This window comes from Neovison vison, chromosome 11 (genome assembly GCF_020171115.1).
Source record: "Neovison vison isolate M4711 chromosome 11, ASM_NN_V1, whole genome shotgun sequence".
Lineage (NCBI taxonomy): Eukaryota > Metazoa > Chordata > Mammalia > Carnivora > Mustelidae > Neogale > Neogale vison.
In genome coordinates this window covers 27399977-27426535 of record NC_058101.1, presented here as the reverse complement: position 1 = coordinate 27426535, position 26559 = coordinate 27399977, and the positions used below count along the sequence as shown (strand labels likewise).

Here is a 26559-nt window from a genome sequence, read left to right as displayed (position 1 = left end):
GGGTCGCGGTCACGTTGAGCCCGTATTTGGGTGACTTCTTGGAGGCAGAGTGGCTGGCTGCTCCCCACCCCCAACTCTGCTGCGGTGCCGCGCGCCCGAGGGTTTCCGCGGGCTCTTCTTCCTCCTTGAGCCCTCTCGGGTCCCCTCGAGGCCTTCTGCCCCCGATCGCCCCGGCTCGCCGCGCGATCGCCGCTGTGGTCCGGAGGTGGGTGAGGTGACGCAAAGAGCTTCCATTCCGCCCCTGACCTGCCCACTCACCACCTCCGAGCGGCCAGCCGCTACCCTGCCCCTTCCGCCATTTTCCCGCCTGCGAGAGTGGGCAGGTCGCCCGCTGGCTCTCGGGCTCCTGAGTGCGGGTGACTGGGGGAGGCGAGGGGGTGATTTCGTGGTGACTGATGTGTGTCCCGGGGTGTTGCAGGTGGGAGACGCGGGGGTTGTGACTGTGCAGTGCGGGATTCGGCCTTAGGCCGACGAGGGTTCGGTTCAGCCTTTTTTCGTAGCATTAAGAGGTTAAAATTGTGTTGTTGAAGGGGCCTTGTCAGCCCTGTCGCTAGGGTTTCTAAGTAGGATGCTGTTGCGGAAAATAACGTTTCATAGGTAGTCTGTTTAGCAAGCTCCATCCGTCCATGAGTTCATTTTACCCTTTCTATTTCTTTTTCCTGTACAAGGGATTGGCATATAGTGGGCCCTCAGTGATGCTTTATTGAGTGAAATAGCCTCAGTTGCTATTCCCACCGTGTATGCCATTTCACGTTTTTGTGTAAATGGCTTTTAAGATGGGAATAATCATGGTCCTGTGTGAACATTCTGTAAAATACGCAGTTATCCAATCTGTTGGTCTCTTAAGTCCTGAGATACGGGGTTAAAAAAAATAAGTAAATAACGTATGTTCTTGAAATTTTGCATTTTGAAATCATACATTCTGAGTCTCTAGGGAGCAAGGAAAGTTTGGAGGATGCAGAATTTGCTGTTAGCTTTAACGACAGGGAGAAGGATATGACGTCTTTGTTATTCAGTTTTTGTGGAGTAGTGCTTTGTGGAAGAGGTGGTGGGTTTCCTGATGATTATTTCATTTTTTAAAAAAAGATGGACGCCCAGAAATGAATTTTGAGGTGTTTCTTCTCCTAATTTGGGAAATCATCGTAATCCTTGTGCATGTATTTGTGAAAGGACAACAACATAGGTAGTGTGACACAACCAAGCTTCAGGAGGAGAGAGATGTGTATTTCTTTGGTACCATTTTATATCTTAATTTGACATAATCTGTTGATAATTACAAAGGACCTATTCTTTTTCAGTTAAGGGACCTAAGATGGGTAATCAGATAAGTAAGTTAATAGGTCTGTTACATTTTTATTTAGGTCACTTTTTATTATGTCAGGTACTTTAGATGTAGTAGTGTCTAGTAAATATTTGTTGCTTGTTTGGCCTGTAGACTAGTGATTTTACTATGCTATATCTTAATTGAGTTTGGTCTGTTGAATGATTTCTAATACTGAAATGTTTTTGATGCAGGAAAAATGAATGGGAGGGCTGATTTTCAAGAGCCGAATGCAGAAGTTCCAAGACCAATTCCCCGTAACTATCAATTAAATATTTATAATTAGAAGCACTTTCTATGTATAAAAACTCACTGCCTTGAGTAGCAGCAACTGGCCTGGTTTAGGGGGTGCGTGACCTGTGCAATCAGACAGGGATTCACTCTGTTTAATGATCTGTTGCCATCTTGGAATTCTTTTTTTTTTTTTTTTTTTTTTAAAGATTTATTTATTTATTTTAGAGAGAGAGAGCACACATGCAGGTGCGCATGGTGGGAGGGAAAAAGCTGACTTCCTGCTGAGTGTGGAGCTTGACATGGGGCTAGATCCCAGGATCCTGACTTCATGACCTGAGCCAAAACCAAGAGTCAGGACACTTAATTGGCTTTGCCACGCAGGCACCCCCATCTTGAAATTCTTAATAATTTGAGTAAATGGTTCCAAATTTTCGTTTTGCACTGCAAACCACCCAGGTGCCCCTCAGATAAAGTGATTCTTAAAAAAACAGTGGAATTTTAGAAAGGGAAGGGGCGACTTAAATAATTAAAGAATGATTTATAAGTTTATAAGCCCGTTGTTTAGAGACTCTTAACTGTAGGGAACAATCTGAGGGTTGCTGGAGGGGAGGTGGGTGGAGAGATGGGGTATGTGGGTGATGGACATTAAGGAGGACACTTAATGGAATGAGCACTGGGTATTACATGCAGCTGATGAATCACAAAATTCTACCCCTGAAACTAAAGAAGTTGAATTTAAATTTTAAAAAAAAGTTTATGAGGCATTTGTTTCATTCATTTAAAAAAATTGGATGTGTTTTGTTAATGTTTAGATTGAACTAAATTTTTAGGCTTAGCTTTTCCATGGGCATTTTAATGTTTGCCAATTTTCCTTGGTAAAAAGACATAGGGGCTGATTACATTCCAACAGAGGAAGAAAGAAGAGTCTTCGCAGAGTGCAATGATGAAAGCTTCTGGTTCAGATGTAAGTTACGTTTTCTAATCAACAAAATTTTACCTTTAGTATCCAAAATTACTGTTACTTCGTATGGAAAAAATTGGCACACTTTTGGTGTAGTATGGTTACTGCTAAAAAAAGATTGATTAAGGGAAACAAATTGTACATATTTAAAGTAATAATTTGTAGAACTTTATTCAAGACCATGAGTTAATTTTGTTGGTAACAGTAACAGCTAGCATTTACTGAGTGGACGTGGATTATATAAAAACCACCCAATTAGATTGATAACTACTCCTCTCACCTTACAAATGAAGCAGTTGAAATTCAGAGATGTTAAATGAGCTTATGAGTCGGAATGTCTGGACTTAAAGCCAAGTCTGTCTGAGACAGAAGTGTGTGATTTTAACTCTTAGATTTCTGACTTTTATAAAACCTAGTTAGTGTCCTCTTTATATTGTGAAATACTGTTATGCTCCTGGGTCCTTATTTACAACTAGAGACTTCATACATGAAGACTGTATTTTTTAAATACAGACAATGTTGAAAGCAGCATAAAATAGAATCTTATTTTTGAACAGAGTCCTGAAGTTGCTTCATTTGATCACTGCAGTCCTTTCATATTATGTATATATTTTTAAGATTTTATTTATTTTTGAGAGAGAGAGAGAACGTGTGAACGAGCAGGGGGAGAGGGAAAGGGAAAAGCAGATTGCCTCCAGAGCAGGGAACCTGAGGCAGGGTGCTGTGGGGCTTGATCCCAGGACTCTGGGATCATGACCTGAGCTGAAGCAGATGCTTAACCAACTGAGCCACCCAGGTGCCCCTCAGATAAAGTGATTCTTAAAAAAACAGTGGAATTTTAGAAAGGGAAGGGGCGACTTCTATAATTAAAGAGTGATTTACATTTTTATCAGTTGGCCTGTTGTTTATGGTTTCAGTGCTTGGTAGATAAGTTTTATGAGACCTAGTCTTTGTCCTGAAGTAGTTTTTTTGTTGTAATTGAGACAAAGCTAACACATGAAACTCATGGAGAAAGATTAAATACATAATGGCAGTAGGAATTTTTAAAAGGGATAAATTAATTGGAGTTGATTTAACTAAAAAAGTCCTTCTCAAACAAATGAGACTCAACAACTAATAGGACTTGAATAAAACAAAGTAGAATGGGGGTAGAAGAACATTTAGATAAAGGAAAAGTGAGCAAAGGCGGGATCTATGGTAACTTCATCTGAACTGGAGCCTTGAGGCTGAATTGATTGGAATGGGGTCTTTTGTTGGGGGTGGAAAATGAACGCAATACCAAAAAGTTGAAGATTTGATTCATTACATATTTTCGGTTCTGTGCCCAAGGGATTGGTTTGCAGAGTTTTAAAAGGGAGATGAGGTAGCAGTGTGCAGGATGGCTTAGAAGGATAAGAGGTAGCACTTTGTGAAGTCCTACGAGCTTTTGGCAGTACCTCAGGCATGCAGTCATTGAGGTGTCATTGAGTGTAGTGTCATTTGGACTACAGAAGATGGGATGGCATCTCTTTTAAAGGATAGATAACAGGATTTTAAAATAAACTGACTATAACGGTATTAACTTCAAGATACCCATCTTGGGAGACTAACAGTGACATTACAGATTAAAAGATATTTAATCCGTAGGAGTTACTGTTTGAAGGTGGAAACTCGTTTGGACAGTCTTTCCTGGTGCAGCATTTGATTGTAGAAGATCTGTAAGCACCTAGAGAGCAAAGGTGTGTGTGAGAAATTAGGGTTGGAGGTAAAGTTGTATTGGTGAATTCAAGGAGTTAGGTGTAGGAATAATTAATAAATAATTAGTAATCATTAAATTATTTATAAAGTATTTAATGATTAATTAATAATTAAGTGTAGGAATAAAAGCACAATATCTCTCATGTGGTTAATATGTAGGAATGGTAGGCAGAAGTTTGGGTGGCACGCCTGTGTAAGGCAGCAGGTGGTGGTAAAATAATCAACAGAGACTGAAAAGAAAATAGGAGTTTCATATAAGCTTGTGCATTTTATCTTCAGTTCAGATATTCAGAGACTTACAGAGCTTTCAAGCTAGAAAGAACCCGAGTAAGAATTAGATGATGATCACATCTGCGGGTGAGAACAATTCTTTTAGATCCACAGTCGTCATGGATCAGGGACCTGTAAAACGTTTTCATGGCCCATAGGCAGTAATTTCTCAGGGAAGTCAGTTGTACTCTGGCAACAGATATTTTATCTTTGTGGGTTGCCTAGAGTAGATAGATACAATGGTCTATTTTCAAGTCTACTTTTGACACAATTAAGAAGACAAGTCTGGTGGATAGGGATTTGGGATCATTGTAATGTTGGGCTCATGGCCACGTAGGTACTGTGGTGTCCGGATTAATTGCTGGCTGATAAATTTAAGCTCCTTGCTGTAAGGTTTAACATTCTAAATAGCTGTAACAGCATTATGCTAGAAGTGTGGAAGAGCAGCAATCAGTAGGTAGAGTACTCGTGTATGCCTGACTATTAAAAGTAGGACGTGAAGTATATGAACAGTGGGAGCCTCAGTAATTCTGTGTATCAAACAAATGAATCGTGGGGGCCTGGCTGGTTCATCCGGTAGAGCATGTGACTCTTGATCTTGGGGTTGTGAGTTCGATCTTCACATTGTATGTAGAGATTACTTAAAAATAAAATGTTTTAACAAACCAGATTAATCACAAGTTGGGAAGCATACCTCGTTAGTTGTATTTCAGCATGTTAGTTACATACCATATCGATTATGGGGAAATTACTGAATAGCTTATACTAGGACATGAGCATGTAATGGTTACTTTTTAAAGCAGATAGGCTAGGTGTTGCATGTTGCAGTAACATCAAGCATGGAAAACACAGAACCTTGGCTGTAACCATGGACAATAGGCAGTTCAACATATGGTTATCAGGAGAACTATTAGTCATGTATTAGGAAATTTTACACATTAATATTTGTGTCTTCGTATAAGGATATGCATGTTTATATATGTTAAATATGCAATACGTGATGTTAACTTTATATCAGTGAATTTATGGAATCCATGTTACTTTGGAGAGTATCATTTTATGTCCATTGATTTTTAAAAAAGGTGTGGTGGAAGTAGGAATGAGTAGAAAAAGTACTTCCTTGGGTAATTTTTACACATTTTTTAAGATCTGTTAAATATAGTCCTCTTGGTTTAAAATTAGGTTTGATCTAGGTTCATTCTCTTTATGGTAACTTGTTTATTTCTACTTTAATCTACTTAATTTTAAAATACAACTATGAGGGGATCTTATTTCCAGGGCCCTTAAAGTTGTCGTCTTATGCACTAACCACAAACTGGTTATATCTGTGCCCATATGCAGAGGTAATGAAGGAATCTATTACATAAAGGGTAGTTTAAATTGTATTACATATAACAATTCTCAACTTTGGGAATTATTGAAAAAGTATATGAATTCATACCGGTTTTATGCATCATTTATAGATTTTGTGGATAATACACATGTGTACTATTGGTTCTCTTTCTTTTTTTTTTTTTTTTTTTTTTTTTAAAGATTTTATTTATTTATTTGACAGAGAGAGATCACAAGTAGGCAGAGATGCAGGCAGAGAGAGAGAGAGAGGGAAGCAGGCTCCCTGCTGAGCAGAGAGCCCGATGCGGGACTCGATCCCAGGATTCTGAGATCATGACCTGAGCCGAAGGCAGCGGCTTAACCCACTGAGCCACCCAGGCGCCCGGTTCTCTTTCTTTTCTTCTCTCGCTCTCTCTCTCTTTTTTTTTTTTAAATTTTATTTTTAAGTAATTTCTACACCCAGCGTGGGGCTCAAACCCACAACCTCAAGATCAGGAGTTGCACACTCCACTGACTGAGAAAGCCAGGTGCCGCTGTACTGTCGGTTTCCTAATGAGATAGTATACTGATTGAGGAGTGTAGACTTTGGTGCCTGTCTGGATCCAGATCCCAGCTCCATCCATCATTTAGCTTTCATATTTTGGACAAGCACCTGATGCCTGTATGCCTCAGTTTCCTTATCTATATGGGGATAATAACTGATTTCATAGGATTATTATGAGGATTGACTCAATTTATTTTGTAAGTGTTAAACTGTCTGTATTTGGCTATTTGTGCTACCGTGATTTTACAAAATAAATGTTTCAGTTGAACACAGTTACAAATTTAGATTAGCATTTTGTTATTGTAAGAGGAGAAGAATTTAAGGAATTTTAGGGTCCTCATATTGGATATGGTCAGGACTGGGGTCATAGTGCAAAAAAGCTTCTGGTCAGCAGTATTATTGGTTTGCATAAAGAAACATTTTAAAACAGACTTTGAGATAGGAGTCATACTGCAGTGGAAAAGGCTGTGGATCTGGGGGTCAGGAAACCTGGGTTTTAGACCCAGCTCTACCATAAACTATCCACCTGTGTGGCTTTTTTCCTTTTTTAAAAGATTTTATTTATTTGAGAGAGAGAGCAGAGCAAAAGAAAGTGAGCACAAGTTGTGGGAAGAGGGAGAGGAAGAAGCAGACTCCCCGCTGAGCAGGGAGCCTGACATGGGATTCCATGCCAGTACCTGGGGTCATGAGCCAAAGCAGTCGAAGGCAGTCACTTAGCCAGCAGAGCCACCCAGGTGCCCCTGTCTTTGTTGCTTCTGAGCACATGACTTACTTTTTTCAATTATCAGTTTACTCGGGTTAAGGTAAAGATTGGATAATCTCTGAAGTCTGTTTTGGTTTTACCATTCTCTTTTACGGTGACAAAATACATGAGACCAGATGTTAGTTCTAATCCATTATCCATTATAGCACGAAAAGAAGTTAAGAAATTTATATAAAGACATAGTAGTAAATGGCAGAACTAGTACTAGAATTTTAACCAAACTGTTAGTCTCTGTATTATATACCATCTTGGCCTAAGGACAAAGTGAGATGGCCGGCTGACTCAGTACGTTTTATCCTTGTGTGATTCTTCACTGCTTCATGTTGCCATCCTTGAGTCAAGCTGAAGGGGGAAAGTGATAACAAATTTTACAGACGCTGTAATGGAAAGAGACCTGTCCATCAAAAAACCATTAAACGATAATTCATTAAGTATCTTAACCAACCAACCTTAAAGAAAGTATTTTTCTAGCAAAAGTAAAATCCATTCGTAAGTAGTAGACCAAGAATTTAAACCTTAGGGTTTCTGCAGATTGTGTCTGGACAGAGCTAATGCCCTAATCCAAAATTAATGGATTTCAATCATGAGATCTCTAATAGTTCAGAGGTCTTAAATTACCTTAGTTTTTGAGTGCTCATGGGGTCTAGACCAAAGTTGAGCAAACTATAGCCTAAGGGCCAAATCTGTTATTATATGGCCATGAGGTAAGAATAGTTTCTACATTTTTATTTTTAGATGGTTGACAAAAATCAAGAGTTACAATATCTTGTTACATGTGAAAATCACATTAAATTTATATTTTTGGATCCATATGTTCATTTGTTTATTATTGCTCAATGCATTTGGTTATAATTGGCAGTTGAGTAGATGAGACAGACCTGTGGCCTGTGAAACCTATAATATTTACCATCTGGGTCTTTATAGAACATTTCCCACCCCCCTGGTCTGAAACTGTGCTCTCCAGTGTAGCAGCCACATGTGGCTAGTTAAATTTGAAATACTTTATAGCAGAAAAGATACGAAGCAAAATCAGCAAAAGGAAAGGAGTGTGGGTTCAAGTCCAAAGAAGACCAGGTAGACCAGGCAAGACTTTTAGGACTCTGCTAGTAGAATCACATACCAATGGACGTGGTAATTTTCTCCAGCTGTGAGTTGTGATAATGTAAGTGTTACCCACCGAGGACTCTCAGTAAAAAAGATTCAGTGCCCGGGGTTTTTACTGGGGGCTGGTCCCATAAACTCAGCCTAGCAAGTACCAAAATTCCAGATTCTCAGAAGGAAAGCAGGTGTTCAGTATAAGCTATATTTATATAAGCAGTTTAGGCACAGTGAGCCACTTAGGTCAGGTTTTTTTTTATCACTTGTAGAGAACTGTTGGTTCAAGTTTTTTACCACTTGTAGAGAACTGTTTACTAGCCACGTTCCCACATATCAGCCGAGGACATTGTAAGGAGGTCTTTTTAAGGATAACAGTCTCAGGGTTCCTATTTTAAATCTTTTCTGCCTACTACCTAACTGGAAAACACGGATACAGACTATGGCCATCATCACAGAAAATTCTTTTGGACAGTGCTGGTGGAAAAAGTGATATTTAATTATGAGTTTTTGGAGATTATGATGGAGAGCTTTGGATTTTTCAGTCTGGGTTAATATGAGTACATATGTAGATTTTTAAAAATTAAGTGTAGTTGACACAGTGTTGCATTATGTAATATTTTCACTTAGTTTTGAGGAATTCACTGGTTTAGAAGAAAAAACTCTAGTATTTAAAATGTATTCTTGTGTATTCTTGCCCCTGTCACCGTGTAATTGTCAACAAATATTTCTTGTGTTTTGGTTCATACAGTGTACTACAGAACTTAAAAGCTTGAGATAACGATTTTTATCAGACAGTTAGAGTCTGGAACTGCCATTGAAGTAGCTGTATGGCCTTGAGCAAATTACTTAACGTTAACATCTCTGAGTTTCAATTTTCTTACCTTTAAAAGAGCAGTAATTAAAAAAAAAATCACTCTAGAGATATGTTAAAAGTAAATAAGAAAACGTATATAAGGCATTTAGCACGAGCCGTGGAATTTAGTACTTACTCAGTAGTGGCTCTTACTGTAATACTACTTCTTGCTTCTTATTAATTCCCTCTTACTCTAATTCAGAAATGACTTTTGGTCCCTATTTAAAATGTTGTCTTTATTGGTGATAATAATGAATGGCCCTTTTAAAGCCAAATCTAGATGGTTCTTGAGTTACATTGTTTAATATTTATAATATTTTCTTAAATTTAAATTTTTTCTTAAATTTCTATGGATTGTATATAATACAGCTCTTAGTTTATTATTTCTACTGATTGTATATAGTACAGCTCTTATTTTATTTTATTTTTTAAAAGATTTTATTTATTCATTTGAGACCGAGAGATACAGAGAGACAGGGAGAGCATGAGTAGGGGGAGGGGAAGAGGCTGAGGCCAAGGGAGAAGGAGAAACAGACTCCCTGCTGAGCCAGGAGCCCAACATGGGGCTCTATCCCAGGAACCCCAGAACTCTGGGATCATGACCTGAGCCAAAGGCAGATGCTTAACCATCTGAGCCACCCAGGTGCCCCTAAAATACAGCTTTTAAAAATGGAAAAATCTTTTTTTTAAAGATTTTATTTATTTGAGAGAGAGAAAACGCCTGAGCAGTGGGGAGGGACAGAGAAAGAAGCAGACTCCCACTGAGCAGGGATCCCTATGTGGGGCTTGATCCCAGGACCCTGAGATCATGACCTGAGCTGAAGGCAAACGCTTAACCAGCTGAGCCAGATTTTTGTGCCCTGGAAAAATCTCTTGTAAAGATCTTCCTAGATAGTTGTACTGATACATATTTATCCTAGTGATCTCAGATAAAGTCTTTTCCTTTTGTTGACGTTGACAAGCTCTTTTTCTTCCTTTAGCTGTGCCTTTGGCTGCAACAAGTATGTTGATTACTCAAGGATTAATTAGTAAAGGTAAATATTTAAACTTCAGATTTATTTGGCATTTTGGATATCATTATGTTTTTAATGTTTTCCTGATTTTTAGATAAAGTATAATAATGTCATATTAAACATGATCATTGGTATGTTTCTCCAACATCAAGAGAGTTGTGTCTCCATGGACCCCTGACTCATAAATAGACTTAAGAATTTGATGTCCTCTGACACTGTAGCAACATTCACAATCTTCAAGAGCAAGAAAGTAACTAAAAACCTGCAGACTGTTTGCAGGGAGGTAGAGGAAAAAACCTGGTCTAAGAAGGCCACCATCACTATTACCTAGGATCTTACTAGAAATGCAAGTTCGTGGGCCCCATTCCAAAACTCCTTAATCAGAATCTCTGAGGTAGGGCCTAGGAATCTGTTCTAACAAGCTCCACATAATTCTTAATGCACTGGTTTAAAGATTAGTGGCTTTCTAGCTCCTTAAAACCAGAGTTTTATCTTATAGAAAGGGGGTTGGGGCCACTTTCTGTCCCTGATTCTATTGGTGTGAATGTAACAGTGCCTTCCTCCTACGTAACTAATTACACACACAACTGAAGCAGAAATTTCCTTTTATAAGTTGCAGATATATCGTGATAGAGCTGTTCTTGGATAGGGTGAATCCCACTGAAAATGTTAGAACTTCTAACTGAGGAGGCAGATTTTTCTTACAGCTAAAATCTTCCTGGAGTTTTAGTCACCATTTGGTGATGATTTGACTTGTCATCAATGGTACTTTATACCTCTGTGATTTCATTTGCAAAAGTCATACCATGATCAATGACATTTTTCCAAAGGATTGTAATTGTAAGGTCTGAGCCTGGAGCCTTTACTGTAGAATTCAATAATCCATTTTTAATTATTTATTTTATTTTTGAAAGATTTTATTTATTTATTTTAGAGAGAGAGTGTGCATGCTGTGAGTGGAGAGGAGGGACAGAGGGAGAGGGGAAGAGAGAATCTTAAGCAGGTTCCACACCCAGCATTGAGCTCCATGTGGGTTTTGACCTCATGACCTTGAGATCATGACCTGAATGGAAACCAAGAGTTGGACACTTACTAACTGAGCCACCCAGGTGCCCCTCCATTTTTTGGAAAGAATTGCTGAAAATGATAAACTAATATATGGACTAATGTTTATTATATAATACAATAACTTTGTCAGAGTTGTTACTTCTGGGGTTTTGATAATTTGGAATAAAAGTATAAAAAATACATTGATGTGCTATTCATATAACTATTTTCTAGGATTAAGTATTGATAAGTTGTATTGAGGATTTGTTTTGGATGCAGTGTCCTAATTAAGTCAGTCTCAAAAAAAAAAAAGAAAGAAATTGGGAAGACTTTTTAGAAAAGGAATTCAGAATCCACCAAGACATTTTGCCTTTAATCAGAATGCCTAGCATTTTGTATGTGCTTTCATCCACAGTGTGTTAGGTCATACTCAGCATAGTCTTAGCTGCACTATCACTACTTGGTCTCTCTCTTTTTTTTTTTTTCCCCCCCAGAACATTTAAACATGCCCAGGTCTGTTGTAACTTGAGAACATAAAAAAGAAAAATCTTCCCTCATATCCCTTTCCAACTGTTCCCAGCTGTCTTGCATTTGAAGTCACACTTCACAAATGAGCACTTCACTTTTTTCTTCTTCTTTTTTTTTTTAAGATTTTATTGATTTATTTGACAGAGAGAAAGATAGTGAGAGAGGGAACACAAGCAGGGGGATCGAGAGTCGGAGAAGCAGGCTTCCTGCCGAGCAGGGAGCCCGATGTGGGGCTCGGGCTCGATCCCAGGACCCTGCGATCATAACCTAAGCCGAAGGCAGACACTTAACAACTGAGCCACCTAGGCGCCCCCAATTTTTACTTCTTTTAACCCATTACAATCTGTGTGAAAAGATTATGCATATGTTCTGACATTTACCAACACTTCAGAATTTTACGAGGACAGCTTCCTTGTTGCTTAAAACCAATGGGCAGTTTTTGTTCCTGATGATTATACGACTTTAACCAATCTCTGGAATGGTTCTTTTCACCTGACTTCTTTGAAAGCACATTCTGATTTTTCTTCTGCCACTGGAAACTCCTCCATGTTTTCATGTGTTCTGAGTGTCTAATATGTATTATACACCGTTTTTGGCAGATAATACCAACAGACAAAAATTCAAGAACTGCTAGTACTTAATATTTTAATGTGGATTTTCATCCTCCACTTGTGTTTTTCAGAGTTCTGCTTTGTCTTTCAGTCTTCAGTCTGTGTAAACTATTACGGAGTGCTAATGTGGGCTTTAGGACCCTCTGTTGCTCTAAATCCCCGTGATTCTCCTTCATGTACATCTCTGCTCCAGAACCGTATTGTGCATATCTTCACATGAATGGCCCTTCTTACAGACTCTTCACAGTGACTTATTTCATCCCAAACTGAGTTCATTTGCCTCCAAACCAGTTTCTCTATTGTCCCCATGTCTGAATGGTAGACTCTTCATCTAGGAAACTAAGGCGTTATCCTTAACCTCTGCCTCTTATTTGCCTTGCCCAATGAGTGTTCATTCTAGTCCAGCTCTTAAATATCTCCATAAACTGTCTACCTCCATCTGCCCCGCCAGCATAATGAATGCAGCCATCTGTTGCCAAGAGTATTGAATTAGCCGTCAACAAGTCTATTTGCCTCTATTCTTGCTACTTCCTCTTAGGAAACAGGCTATCTCTGGCATTGATCAGAGGGCAAAACTGTAAAAAATCTGAGAGCAAGAGAGAACATCTTGTTTACTGTTATATTCCAACTTTCTAGTAGGTAATGTCTGTGTGTTGTAAATGGTCTGTAACTATTTGGAGACAGAATGAAGGAACAGTTGTTTTGAATGAAGGTAGGTATCGTTACTATCTTTTTCTCATGTCGGTTGTGTAACTGAAGCTAATAGCATAACTTAGTTCTGTTTTTGTATTTCATACACATGAAATCCTACAATTAAGTATTCCTCTGTATATCTTCCTTCAGAGTTATTAGATTCATCCAGTGGTATACTAGAGCTGGCTTGTACCACTTCCAGAAAGCTGATTATTAAATTTTCAACAGCTTGGCAAGCCAGTGTTGAAACCATTGATAGCTTGAAATTGGTCATGGTGCAAGTATTTTCTCCATGGAAATCAACCGACATTCCAAATCAGAGCTTTTTATTTGGAGAGCTGGTTTTTCTAACACATACTAGATTCATCCACATTGTTGCATGTAATTGTAGATTATATATTCTGGTTGCCGTATAGTTTTCTGCTGTGTAAATACACCACAGTAGTGTATCCATCCTGTTGTACATTGGCAATTGGGTAATTTCCAGTTTTGACTGTTACAAATGGTTCTGCTATGAATACGGTACCTTTTGGTAGTCGTTTTGTTGGGTCATAGATGAGGTATATTTTCAGCTGTGGTGGATACTGCCGGACTTTCTAAATTGTTTGGACCAATGTACACTCTCACACCAGTTTATTAGTAGAGTTCTGTTTGTGTCACATTATTGCCGTCACTTCCTCTTTTCGTGTCCTTTGAATTTTAGCCATTGTGGTGAGTGAATAGTTAAGACTGATTATGGTTTTAAGTTGTATCTTCCTAATGACTAATGAAGTTGGGGACCTTTTCTTTTGTTTATAGCTCACCTGAATATGTTCTTTTTTAGTGAAGTGTCTGTTCAGGTCTGTTGTCCATTTTTCATTGGATTGTCTTTTTCTGTTGATTTTGTGAGGTTTTCTGTATATTCTAGAAGTGAATTTTTTGTCAAGATGTATGTCTTGTGATTATTTTTCCCCCTGATTAACTGTAGTTCTTATTATATAAAATAATTTATCATGTTTTTTATGATGAAGGCTTTATGCGCTCTAAGACCTTTGCCTAATAACAGACATGAGGAATCTCTAACGCTTTTTTCTGTGAGCTTTATTTTTTCTTTCATACTTAAATTTTCAAGTCATTTGGAATCGTTTTGTTTTTTTGTTTTCTTAAGATTTTATTTATTTATGTCAGAGAGAGATAGGGAACACAAGCTCAGGGGAGCTGGACAGGGAGAAGTAGGCTCTGCACTGAGCAGGGAGCCCAATATGGGTCTCCATCCCAGAACACTGGGATTGTGACCCGAGCTGAAGGCAGACGGTAACTGAGCCACCCAGGTGCCCCAGGAATTGTTTTTGAATATAGGCACATCTTGTTTTATTGTGCTTTGTTTTATTGAGCTTCACAGATACTGTGGTTTTTACAAATCTAAGGTTTACGGCGACCCTGCATTGAAGAAGTCTCATTGGTGCCATTTTTTCAACAGCATTTGTTCATTTTGTGTCTCTGTCACATTTTGGCAATTCTCACAGTAGATGTTCCCCTTATGTATTTGTAATGGTGATCAGTGATTACAGCAGCTCAGATGATGGTTAGAATTTCTTAGCAGTAAAATATTCATATACATTTTTTAGACAGTATTATTGTATGTTTAATACAGGACAGCATAAACTTCTGTATGCACTGGGAAACAGAAAAATGCATTGAACTTATTTTATTGTGATTCTCCCTTTATTGTGGTGCTCTTGAACCGAACCTGCAGTATTTCCGTGGTACACTTACATTGTGTGAGGTGTAGGGTAAAGGTACATTTTTCCCCCTTAGAGGTATGGAGGTGACTGCTCACTATATTTTGAAAGAACTGTCTTTGTTCACTGCATGCAGTGTTGCCTTTGTCATAAGTGACCGTATATGGATCTGCTTCTTGACTCTTCTGGTTTTTGATGGGTTTAACTGTTCTGGCACTTAAAACAGTCGTAGCTACTGTAGCTTTATTGTAGATCTCGGTATTTGGTAGTCAGTTTTTCACTTCTGTTGTTTTTCAGTATTGCTTTGGTTCTCAGCTCTTTGTATTTCCACATGATTTTCAGAATAAATTTTTCAACTTTTAGGAACACTTTGATTTTTAATTGGGATTGGATTGAATTTATAGATGACTTTATGGACAGTTGTCATACTGGCAGTATTTATAGTCTTCCCTTTATGGACATGAATGTATTATTTCACTGCTTAGCTTTCATTTCTCTCAGTGAGTTTCATACTTTCCAGTGCACAAATCCTTCACATTTTTCATTAGATTGCTCCTGGATCTTTGATGTCTTTGGGTGCTATAATAAATTTTATCTTTGAAAAAGGTTTGGTTTGTTTGTTTCTCATATATAGAGGAAGTATAGTATTTTTTTTTATATATTGACCTTGTATCAAGTGAGCCTGCTAATAAATTCACCTGTTCTAATAGCTTGTAGAGTCTTTTGGATTGTCTTCATATTTCTGTTGATGTTGAATTTACTTGGTTCTCTTTTTTATTTTTATTTATTTATTTATTTTTAAAGATTTTATTTATTTGACAGAGATCATAAGTAGGCAGACAGGCAGGCAGAGAGGGGGAGGGATGCAGGCTCCCTGCTGAGCAGAGAGCCCGATGTGGGGCTCGATCCCAGGACCCTGGGATCATGACCTGAGCCAAAAGGCAGCCACCCAGGTGCCCCTGGTTCTCTTTTTTAAATAGCTGTAGCTTTTAAACTTCTCTGAGGTGATGGAAAGAGCTAATATAGTCAGGTAATAATACTTAAAGATAGTCTGCCCTGATTTTTCCTTTTATCTTTGTGGGTTGCCCAAGGCTGCTGAGTAATAGATGCATCTGTATATTGCTAAACTTTTTACTACTTGCTCACATTAGAAGAGATGAGATTATGGCTCAGAGAAAATAGTTTTCTTGCATTTTTAAATCATAATTTCTGTCATTTTCTTACATACTTTTAGCATAAACTTGGCATATGCCTATTTTATTTTAATAAAAGATAAGACATCTTAATTATCTTATCTAAATGTGTCTATCTGTAACAGTTAATATAACTCAGAAATATCTGCTCTTTTATCTTTAGGAATCCTTTCAAGTCATCCCAAATATGGTTCCATCCCTAAACTTATATGTAAGTATGGGCAACACTCATTTTCTTAGCTTTCTTGCCTGAATAAAATTAGTTTTTACCAAATGTTTTATTTTGTCTAACTCATAACAGTTATTTGGTTATTTGTTTTGATATTTGTTTTGACCGGCTTATTTAAGCTTTTCATTAAATGGACTAGTCAACTACTTGGGCATTTTACTGTTAGCATTAAGAATTACAAGTTATTTGAAAGAGAATTTTTTTCTTTTATAATGTAATAAAATTGCTACTTTTAAATAATTTGTAAAACTATATAGTATTTTAAAATAAATTCTTTGGAGGAAAGAAACTTGTTGAGCTGTACGGAAATAAATTGTCTTTTAAAATTAAGTCTAACTTCTAAAAATCTCTTTACATTTTAAGATGTAAATAAGCATAATTTATCTAATGTTCTAGTATGATTATAGGAAAGAAGCTAAATTGCTTTAAAAAAGAGCACCTGAGACTTTTTATGAATCTTTCCAGATTAGCCTCACTTACATATTGTAAATAAACACATAAGGCAACAGTAGTCACATTTAGGTACACTTCATAATTTATTACTTTAAGGAATTTGTCGCACCTAGTTTTAAAAACAGTCTTACCAAATTAGCTGGACAAATAGTATGATTCCCATCTTACAGGAAAAGAAATGGCCTGAAATCCCTCTGAGTAGACTAGAACTCTTAATTCCTATATCACATCTTTGCTGATTATATTAATAATGAGTAAAGTGGAATTTATATTTCTTGGAGCAGTTTTATTTTGGATTATTTCCTTTTGTGAAAGTGATCTATGTCTACGGAATCTTTCTGTGTACTCTGAATCTGATCTAATGTGATCTCAATTTTCCCATGTCAAGACCTATTTAAGATCACATTTCTTAAAAAAGTGTTTTTTTAGGAAAGATTTTTATTTAAATGGGCACATTGAGTTACATTTTTTTGTTTGATTTTACAAATAAGTTGCTTGTATCATGGGATACTTTGCTGGAAAGCTTTCTTACGTGAAGACTTGCCAAGAGAAGTTCAGAAATCTTGAGAATTCCCCTCTTGGAGAAGCTTTACGCTCAGGACAGGCACGGCGATCTTCACCATCTGGGTAGGCCAAATTCTAATTTTTATTGAAGGTTTTTAATTTTAGCTAAAAAAATTGTAACTGGTTATTGCCATAATTCAGGGCATGAAACAGTTGTGTAAGCTGAAGGACTATTGGGAACTTGCTGTTTGCAGCAAGCTAAAGCTATTTTGTTTTAAAAAGGGTAGTAAAATATGTCTACCTTTGTTTCATTTTTATTTATTTGTATTTACTTATTTGAATAAATTCTTCACACAACTTGGGGCTTGAACTCAGGATCCCAAGATCAAGAGCCACCATGTTCTATCCAGCTTAGCAAGCCAGGCACCCCTACCTTTGTTTTATTTTTATTTATGTATTCATTTTTAAGATTTTATTTATTTATTTGAGAGAGAGAGAGAGAGCATGGGCTGGGTATGGGGAGAGGTAGAAGTAGGCTCCCAGCTGAACAGGGAGCCCGACATGGGGCTTGATCCCAGGACTCTGGGATCATGACCTGAACTGAAGACAGATGCTTAACTGACTGAGCCATCCAGGCACCCCCCCCAGTCTTTGTTTTAAATATAGAGCTGCATCCTCTTAGGAGTGCTTATACGAAGTAAAGGATTTTAATTTGGCAAATACCTTTGTTTACTAAATTTTGGACTTTTCTTTTGATTTCCCAGATTTTATCATCCCATTTCTTAAATTTCAACTTCTTTTTTTTAAAAGATTATTTATTTATTTATTTGACACAGAGAGAGATAGATCACAGGTAGGCAGAGAGGCAGGCAGAGAGAGAGGGAGAAGCAGGCTCCCTGCTGAGCAGAGAGCCAGATGGCGGGGCTCAATCCCAGGACCCTGGGATCATGACCTGAGCCGAAGGCAGAGGTTTTAACCCACTGAGCCACTCAGGCACTCCCTTAAACTTTCAACTTCTTAATCCTTCTGTTTAAATTAGGGAAATTATTTTAAGTATGTTCTCCAAAGTTTTGTTTCAATTACGTAAGTATAAATGAATGAATCTGTCCATCTGGATAGGTAGATAAGTAATAATGTAATTAAGTAGATGTAATACCTAAATTGTTATAAATGGTAAACCCTATGAAAGCTAGTATTACTTACATATCTGCTTTAACAAAATAGTGTTTATGGCCTGCTAGCTGTGGAAGTAACTTCCCTTAATGTGGAACTGGATATATTTTCTAAATTTAAATACTTTTTTCTTTCCAAGAACTTTTTTTTTTTAAGATTTATTTATTATTTTGGAGAGAGAGCGAGCATGTGCCAGTGAGCGGGGCTAGGTACAGAGGAGAAGGAGAGGGAGGGAGAAAAAGTCTCAAGCATGGGGCTCAATTCCATGACCTTGACTGAGATCGTGACCTGAGTCAGGTGGTTAACTGAGCGAGCCACTTAGGCACCCCTCCAAGGACTTGAAACACATTAAAATGATCTCTAAAGTGGGATGCCTGGGTGACACAGTTGGGTAAGCACCTGATTCTTGATTTCAGCTCAAGTCATGATCTAGGGTCATGAAATTGAGGCCTACTTTAGAGCCCATCTTAGTGGGGAGTCTGCTTGAGATTTTCTTCCGCCCTCTGGCCCTCCTTCCACCCGCTCACGCACATTCTTTCTCTCTCAAGTATTTTTTTTTAAGAATGGTCTCTGAAGCTTGGGAATTAGAAAATTGGATATACATTTCTCTTCTGTATTAAGAGTGGTGTTTTTAAGTTGTATATTGTATAAATGGGTCAAAACTTACTTGTAAGGTTTTTGTGGCAGAGAGAAACAGACTTCATTTTACTATTATAGATAACCGTGTAAAAATTACATAATTTCTTAGAAAGTAAGGTAAGTAGCTTCATACTTAAACACTTTTTTTTTTTAAGGGTATAGGCAATAATTTGCATTTCTTATACAATATGATTTACAGGCACTATTCTCAGAAGTCAAAATATGACTCAAATTTGAGTGGTCATTCATCCTTTGTGACGTCTCCAGCAGCAGACAACATAGAAAAAGAGATGCTTCCTCATTATGAGCCAATTCCATTCAGTGCTTCTATGAATGAATCTACTCCCACTGGTATTACTGATCATGTTGCCCAAGGTAGAAACTTCTCTTGAAATGAGTTTCAACATTATATGGTCCAACGTATGTATAAACTTTATTTGATGACCTTTTCTGCTGGATGTCACCTGTATGTTCTACCATCAGCCTAAACTCATCATGTTTGTTCTTCTGATTGTTCATTCATTCAACATTTTTTGACATCCAGTAGGTATCAGGCACTCAACTAGGCATGAAAGAAGTATAGATGAGTAAGACCTGGTTCTTGTTCTTGAGAAACTCTCAGACTGTTAGAAGATATAGAAATATAAGGAAAAATTACCCTATGTCCCACTAATCAAAAATACTAACAAAGTTTAGTGATTATTGCAAAGAAGTGGTAAATTGGGCCACAGGGAGGCTTCGGAGAGGTTACAGTTGTTAGGCTGGTCCTAAAGGCTTTCATCTTCTTTGTCTGTAATGTGAGAAAAACAATAATTACCTGCCTTACAGAACTCTTGTCAAGTGAGAAAATCCATGTGAAAATGCTTTGTGAAGTTTGTGTAAATGCTAGCTTTGAAGATCGCAGAATGTAAGTGAAACAACATCAAATTTGGATTAAGGCCTGGATTTGAATGATTGAAATTTGCTGGTGGGACTTTAGGCAAGTAACTTTGTGATCCCTTCAGTTTCTTGATCTCTGGAATGGAGCTTATAATCCCTCTTAAAGAACTTCGGGAATGAGATGAAATGAGACTGCCAAGTCATAGGCTCTTAACAGATGTTCACTTCCTTTTGTTTTGTTTCAATCTAATTTGCGGTGAAAAGTGAAGAATCAGGAAGTACAGGTTTTGCAGTTCCTTATCTAAAAATCCTAAAATCCAAAAAACTTTGAAAACCACAAAACTTTATTTTTAATTTTTTTTATTATTTATTTTCCTGATATGTGGCTAGACCTCATGACCCCAAGATCAAGTGTCACATGCTCTTCTGACCGAGCCAGTCAGCCACCCCTACAAAGCTTTTTTTATAATTAAACTGGTGATGAAATCTAACTTAAGTCATTTCAAACCCTGACCATATCATCTTTATCTTAATATGATGTGTCTTGCATTTTGTTGTACAAAATATTAATATTTGGGGTTATGCGTTGCTGCTTCAAACATTTGACTGTATGGTTAAGTGACACATTAACAAGCTATATACTATGATATCTTTCTAAAATCTGAGAAACTGAATTCTGAAACACTTCTGACTACCAAGTTTTAGATTAGGGATTATGGATAGAATATTCTTTGAAAACGTTTTCTTTAATGCAAATACTGTAAGCCAGTAACTATGAGGAACAAAGAAGGTTAAAGGAACACTTTTGCTGCTTGGGATAGAAATTTGGATCTCTGCGTAGGTTAAAGGGAGGGAGGGGAAACGGTGGGAAGGGAGAAGTTGAGTATAGGTCAAGTAATGTTGCAGAAGTTGTAGAAGGGCTCCCAGGTAGGTTAGAACATAAAGTAGCCACTAAATATATGTGGCCATTTAACTTAATTAAAATTAGATCAGATTGAAAATTCAATTCCTCAGTTGCTTTGTAGCATTTTAGTTGTTCAGTAGCCACGTGTGCTAGTGGCTGCTCTGTTGGAATGGGTAGCTACAGAACATTTTCATCATTACAGAAAATGGTATTGGACAGCGTTGCTTAAGAGCAGGTTGGGGTGGGGACAGTAAGTATTAACATTTTGGAAAAGAAGAAACAGGAGAGAATGGAAGTTAAAGTAATTAAAGACATTCTTAAGTGGATGAAAGGTATTGAAGAGTCTTGATTCACCCCCTCCAGGGCTTGGAAACAAAGACCTCTTAGTCGGAGAGAAGGAGGTGGCAAGTTAGGAGAGAATGGTTAGGATTTTTCTTCACAGGCAGCTGTTCTTTCTCATTGCAGCTCTCATTTTCCTAGTCTCTCAAGTTCAAATCCATTCTACTCATGTTCTAGCCATGCATCACTTCTTCCCTTGTAATGACTTCCATCTTTCCTTCCACTTGCACTAGAAAATTCCATACTGTGTTGTACAATTCCTTTTCCAAATAAAAGCAGACAGACATAAAAACCTTTTGGTATCTGCCCACAGACTGCAGCAAGGCCCATATTTTAATATATTTTATGTCCTTGAGAGTAGCCATCTATCCATCCGTTGCTCTGCTTTCTCAGTCCCTTCTCTAAATCAAGTTTGCCACTCTGACCACTCTCCACATGGGCCAGTTGTAGCCGCCTCTGCTTTGCCCCAGCTGCTGTCTTCCCTTGCCAGGACGTTCTCCCCTTTTGTTAAAAGTCCTGTTTGCCCTATTTGATTCTGCTTGCTTTTACTAGGAGTTGATAGAGTTACTAATCTTCCAAAGTAGAAAGCACTCTTTCGTTGCTGTTAGACTTATCATAGATAGTTTATTACAGTCAGATTCAAATCATCGCTGTTTTGTATTTTATTCCTTCCAGCTCTTCATAACCTTCCCAAAGTAGTAAGTCATGCTCCCTGTACAATGCAGAATATTTTCATTGGGCTTTGTAAGTGGAAAAAATTCTCCTTAATCTTCCGATTTATGTTTCCATTATTTGTCACAGAATTTTGGAACAAACAAGTATTTTCTTTTCAGTGAGAAAAAGTTTTAGACCTGGAAGGAACTTAAGAGATAGATCATCTAGTCAAATGTCTGTATTTCACAACTGAGAAAACCAAGATTCAAAGAAGTTTAGTGATTTGCCCAAGGACATTCACTGATTGTTGGCAACATGAGAATAAGAACTTGTAGTTCCTAAGTAGTAATCTAGTGCACACTGTCTCCTTCAGAATCGTAAAAATATCATTTATGGTAAAGGGCAAGGAGTTTAATAATTACTCATTAATGGTGAAATACAGGTCCTTTTTAAACCCAGTATAAGGTTATAATATTTTTCTTTACATTCTTTTTTAGCAAAAATTTAGTTTTCAAGAATGGTATAATATCCAGATTAATATTTAAAGCCTTTTGCTTTGTATCAGTGCAGTATACTTTGTAGCAAAATAAAAGGTTATGCTTGAAAACATTGAAAGTGTAGTTATGTTGATTTGAAAATTCTGATTATTCACTGGGACCTTACCACAGAGTTCCAAAATACCACTTACAAGAAACTGCTTTTTAAAAAATTATTTTAATTAATAATGATTATATTGATAAAATGATATGTCCAATTTGTATGTGAGAACCTTTTTGAAAATTACTACTTCTGGAGTGGTGTGTAAGACTTTGTAAGTTAATTAGCTGTTGACTCAATGTTATGTTAGCATTAGTTCATTTCTTTTAAAATGTTTATATGATTTTTTTTGCTGGTTATATATTTTGTAAACTATGTTTAATATTTGCTCCTGTCATCTAATAGTAAGAGTAACCACTCCCCTATTTTTACATCAGTATTTAACTCTTTGATGATACATATATGTTGCCACCTTGACTTTCTTTGGGAGAGATAAAGAATAAATGCTGTTTCCCTGGCCAAAATTATCATTGCCACTTTTTTCTGCCACAGTATTGCTCCATTAGACCTGAGTAAAAATGACGCATATCATGATCAAAGGCTATGTTTTATACTTTTCACGAGCTATTTCCAAGTGTTTTTGTTTAAATATAAAGAGAGCATTTTTTAAAAAATAGCTGTTCATGTATAGATTATGGTTATAGGAATGTTCAACTATGTAAAATATTACTAAGTAAATTATATGCATTGTCAAATTTTAATTGTCACTAGTAGGATAAATTTTTTGTATAATTTTTAATTGTACAAACAGTGCAAATAATTTTCCAGTTTAAAACAGTAGTATTTTAGTGAGAATAAATTGCACTGGTATATATTATGATATCCATTCTTCTGGCCATGGTTACTTTTTATTTTTTTATGTGGATTTTAAACTTTAGAAATAAAAGCTTAAAAGTGTAAGAAGGTTTCTGTTTTGTAATTATCTTGCGGAAAATATAGTACCTTTGGAATGGTGGTAATAATTTGACTATTTTACTTTATTCTGTTTTTATTGTAGGTAAGAAGCATTTAGAAAATTTAGTTGCTTTGGGTTTATTCAAATCCTTTTATCACCATTTATTAACTGTTTGTTGTTTTAGGACCTGATCCCAACCCTGAAGAAATTCCTAAGAAAAAAAATATTACATATGAGGAATTAAGGACTAAGAACAGAGAGTCATATGAAGTAACTTTAACACATAAGACTGACCCCTCAGTCAGGCCTATGCAGGAAAGAATGCCAAAAAAAGAAGGTATGATAGTTTAGTCTGACTCACTTTACTCTTTAGGATTGGGAACTGCAGCATTAGTTAAAAATATTAATTATACTAATACGTGATTTAATTCCGCACGCAATTAACAAAAATAACTTTTTTTTAAAAAAAGAATAGTTCTGTCACAGTTATTAGTCTTCCTTTTCTAAGTTGTTCCAAAGACTGTTTTGTGTTAAAAAATAATAAAGTCCAAATAGTGGTATGAATTAAGACAGTAAGACTAGTTTTAATATGCTGTAGAAATTCTAAATCCTTATGAATATTTTCTCTTATCAGAAATAACCTTGGGACTTAATAAAGTGTTTTTTAAATGATGCATCGAATGCATAAAACCAGATCTGGTTGCCTGAGATTGATAACAGGCTGTAATGCCGCTTCAAGCAGAATGAGAGAATCATGATCGAATACTGAAATTGATTTTCTTACATGTTTTGTGAAATTGAAATAGAAGTTATATGCATCATAAACCACCTTTTAGGGCACTTCTGAAAGAGTTTGACCTTTTTTTCAGGAGTACTTTTGCTCTATAATTAATTATAAATTTAAAAATCATAGTTTGAAAAAAAAAAATCATAGTTTGTTTTCATTCCTTCTGGAGCAGCTGTACATTAGCCAAAATAAATTTTCTGAAATAAGTTTACTCCTAATGGAAGATGACATTTTGAACAGGGGTTTGTACCTATATCAGTGTAGAATTTTATGACATTTTTGAAGAATTTTAGAGTGTCATTAAGGTTTTCTATTTATTACTTTAAAAAAAAGAAGGAAAGAAGAGATCCTTGATACCTTCTTGAGAGCCCTATGCCACAAAGAATGGAAAAATACATTAAAATTTTGAGTATTTTTTATTATGATTGTTCTTTTAGGACCAATTTTATTTGTTTAGTGGTTGCTTCATTTAGAATTCTATTTTCATAATCATGGGTAATACCACTGTCATATTATTGTAAAAAATCCAGCTTTCAAATAGATTTATAATAAAAAATACCTGTTAATGTTTATCATTAGAAAAAAACTTGCAGCATAAACATTTTGCATTCAGTGGCCATTATTTTGTAATATGTAAAGACTTACTGGTACTTTTTTCTGAATTTGAGGATTTAGACTGTAAGCTCCATGAGGGCAGGCGGTAGCATTTCTCTCATTTTTGTAATCTTTTCTGTTGTATGTCTGCACAGTATCGGATGCACTGATGTATCAGTGCATGTGAAGTGTTTCGGTCGGGCCTCAATAATAAAGGTTTACAAAGGAAATAAGGTAGATCTTTGGGATTTGCTGGATTTTGACATTTGTGGTTTTGACTGAACAACCTGAAGCTCTGTTACATGACACAGTAATGTGCAATAATTATTTTCTTTGTAAGAAGAAAATGGATTTTTTGGCATGTGCTCTATATAATTTCAAGAAAAAAACAGTTACAAAATAGTTTGGGTGATTTTTTAGAATGTTCTTTTTTAGAATCTAGACAGGAAATTTGACGTTAGTGTAGCTTCCCTTGGTCAGAAAGTATCACTTAAAGTTTTCACCTTCAGTTTGTGTAGATTATGTTTGTTGACATTTACCTAAATTAGAAATGAAGACAGAAATTTCAAAAAGGCAAGCATATTATCAGTTAGCCATCAGGCAATGACAGCACCATGTATCATAAATTCTAGAAGCCTGCCTTGTGCTCATGAGGGAATGAAGGCCAGAGGAAGGGGCAAAATAGGGAAAAGGTATGTAATCTGAGTATAATAATGCAGTAGTTTGTCTTAGACTTCCTGAAAGAATCTTGGGGGGAGGGGTCCCTCGTCCCTACTTTGAGAATGGCTGCTTTACGTGGTTATGAATACTCGAGTCTTCTGAAGCGTTGTCCACAGATGAAGGCTATGTAGAAGGGAGGCTGAGAGCAAAAGAGTAGAGAAGACAAAGGAGCTTATTACAAAATGTAGTTTCATGTAAAATGCAGGAATATTGGAAACCATTTCCTTCTTGTATAGTATTACAGTTCATGGGGGAGACGAATGAATTAACCACAGCGTGAAGACGTGATTATTTGTTACTCTGTTTTTTGTGGAAAACAAAATTCAAGTGTTTGTTATTATTTTTTATTTCGTGGTAATTTTTTTGTATGTGCTGTAGTATATACCACACTTAGTCTGGTAAAGTTGTGAAGGTGTCCACGCTTTGGACCTAAGTCGACCTGTGTGCAGATTTTGGCTCTGTTTGCTTTATTAGGTTTGTACCTTGGGCAAGTTACTAATCTGTTTTCTCCCCCTTCGAATGGGGATGGTTATTATGAGGATCAAATATTGATGTAAAGTTCTTGGTAGAGTGCATCATTATTTATGTCCAACCTTCAGTTCACAAAAGTCTAGCTAGCCCCTTTCTCTCTTGCGCATTTATTGAAAGTGAGACCGAAACGTAATTTGCATCATAGTAGCAGCCTTGAAATAGTATCTTTCACTTGTTAATATTTGGAATCATCGATTATTTGTGCTTTTTTCCTAGTCAAAGTAAACAAATATGGAGATACTTGGGATGAGTGAAAAATTGCATCATTGGACCTACTGAAGGCGTTTCAATATCCAGCTTCATCTAGGTGGTCATGAAAATCTGCATGCCTTGAGCCCAGCAACAGTCTTCATAAACACATTTAAAACTAGAACCTGGGTTCTTGTGGTTTGGCTTATTAAAATGATGTTTAAAAACACAGATTTTAATGTGAATGTTGTGTGGTTGTATTCTTGAAGAACTGTTTGAATGATGGTATTATACTAGAATCACATACAGTTTGTGAAATTGTTCAAGTTACAGGGTAAGGATAATCTCTTAAGAAACTGTAAAGAGATTGTCTGCTCTGAGATCAGCATATATGAAAATACATACCTGCATGTTGAATTGGGGTGGGTGGGGGGAGCAAGCATAATTTTAAGTGTTAAGCTTTACATCCAGAAATTATTAAAAAGCCTTTCTCCAGTGTTTGCTGTATTCACTTATTAATGTTTATGGTAAATAAAACATAAAGGAACATGCA

At 36.7% G+C, this 26559-nt stretch overlaps 1 protein-coding gene across 4 annotated transcripts; it reads left to right on the top strand.

The window, feature by feature from the left end:
* Positions 1-26559, top strand: OCIAD1 (OCIA domain containing 1). Of its 4 annotated transcripts, none has more exons than XM_044225821.1 (9): positions 1-205; positions 1516-1578; positions 2439-2519; positions 10094-10147; positions 16083-16130; positions 17093-17228; positions 19117-19292; positions 23370-23522; positions 26034-26559. In XM_044225821.1, the coding sequence occupies exons 2-9, from the start codon at positions 1521-1523 to the stop codon at positions 26069-26071; spliced, it is 744 nt and encodes a 247-aa protein (XP_044081756.1). In that variant the 5' UTR covers positions 1-205; positions 1516-1520; the 3' UTR covers positions 26072-26559. The 4 variants fall into 4 exon arrangements, with proteins under 4 accessions (XP_044081756.1, XP_044081758.1, XP_044081759.1 ...); XM_044225822.1 differs by lacking the exon at positions 1-205 and adding an exon at positions 400-418; XM_044225823.1 differs by lacking the exon at positions 23370-23522.

Bases quoted from the DNA above. Each gene is read 5' to 3' on its own strand.
- OCIAD1 (XM_044225821.1), top strand. From the start codon at position 1,521: ATGAATGGGAGGGCTGATTTTCAAGAGCCGAATGCAGAAGTTCCAAGA. The intron at 16,131-17,092 runs GTAAGTATGGGC...TTTACAAATAAG, and splicing joins TTCCATCCCTAAACTTATAT to TTGCTTGTATCATGGGATAC. The intron at 23,523-26,033 runs GTATGATAGTTT...CTTTTTTCCTAG, and splicing joins AAGAATGCCAAAAAAAGAAG to TCAAAGTAAACAAATATGGA.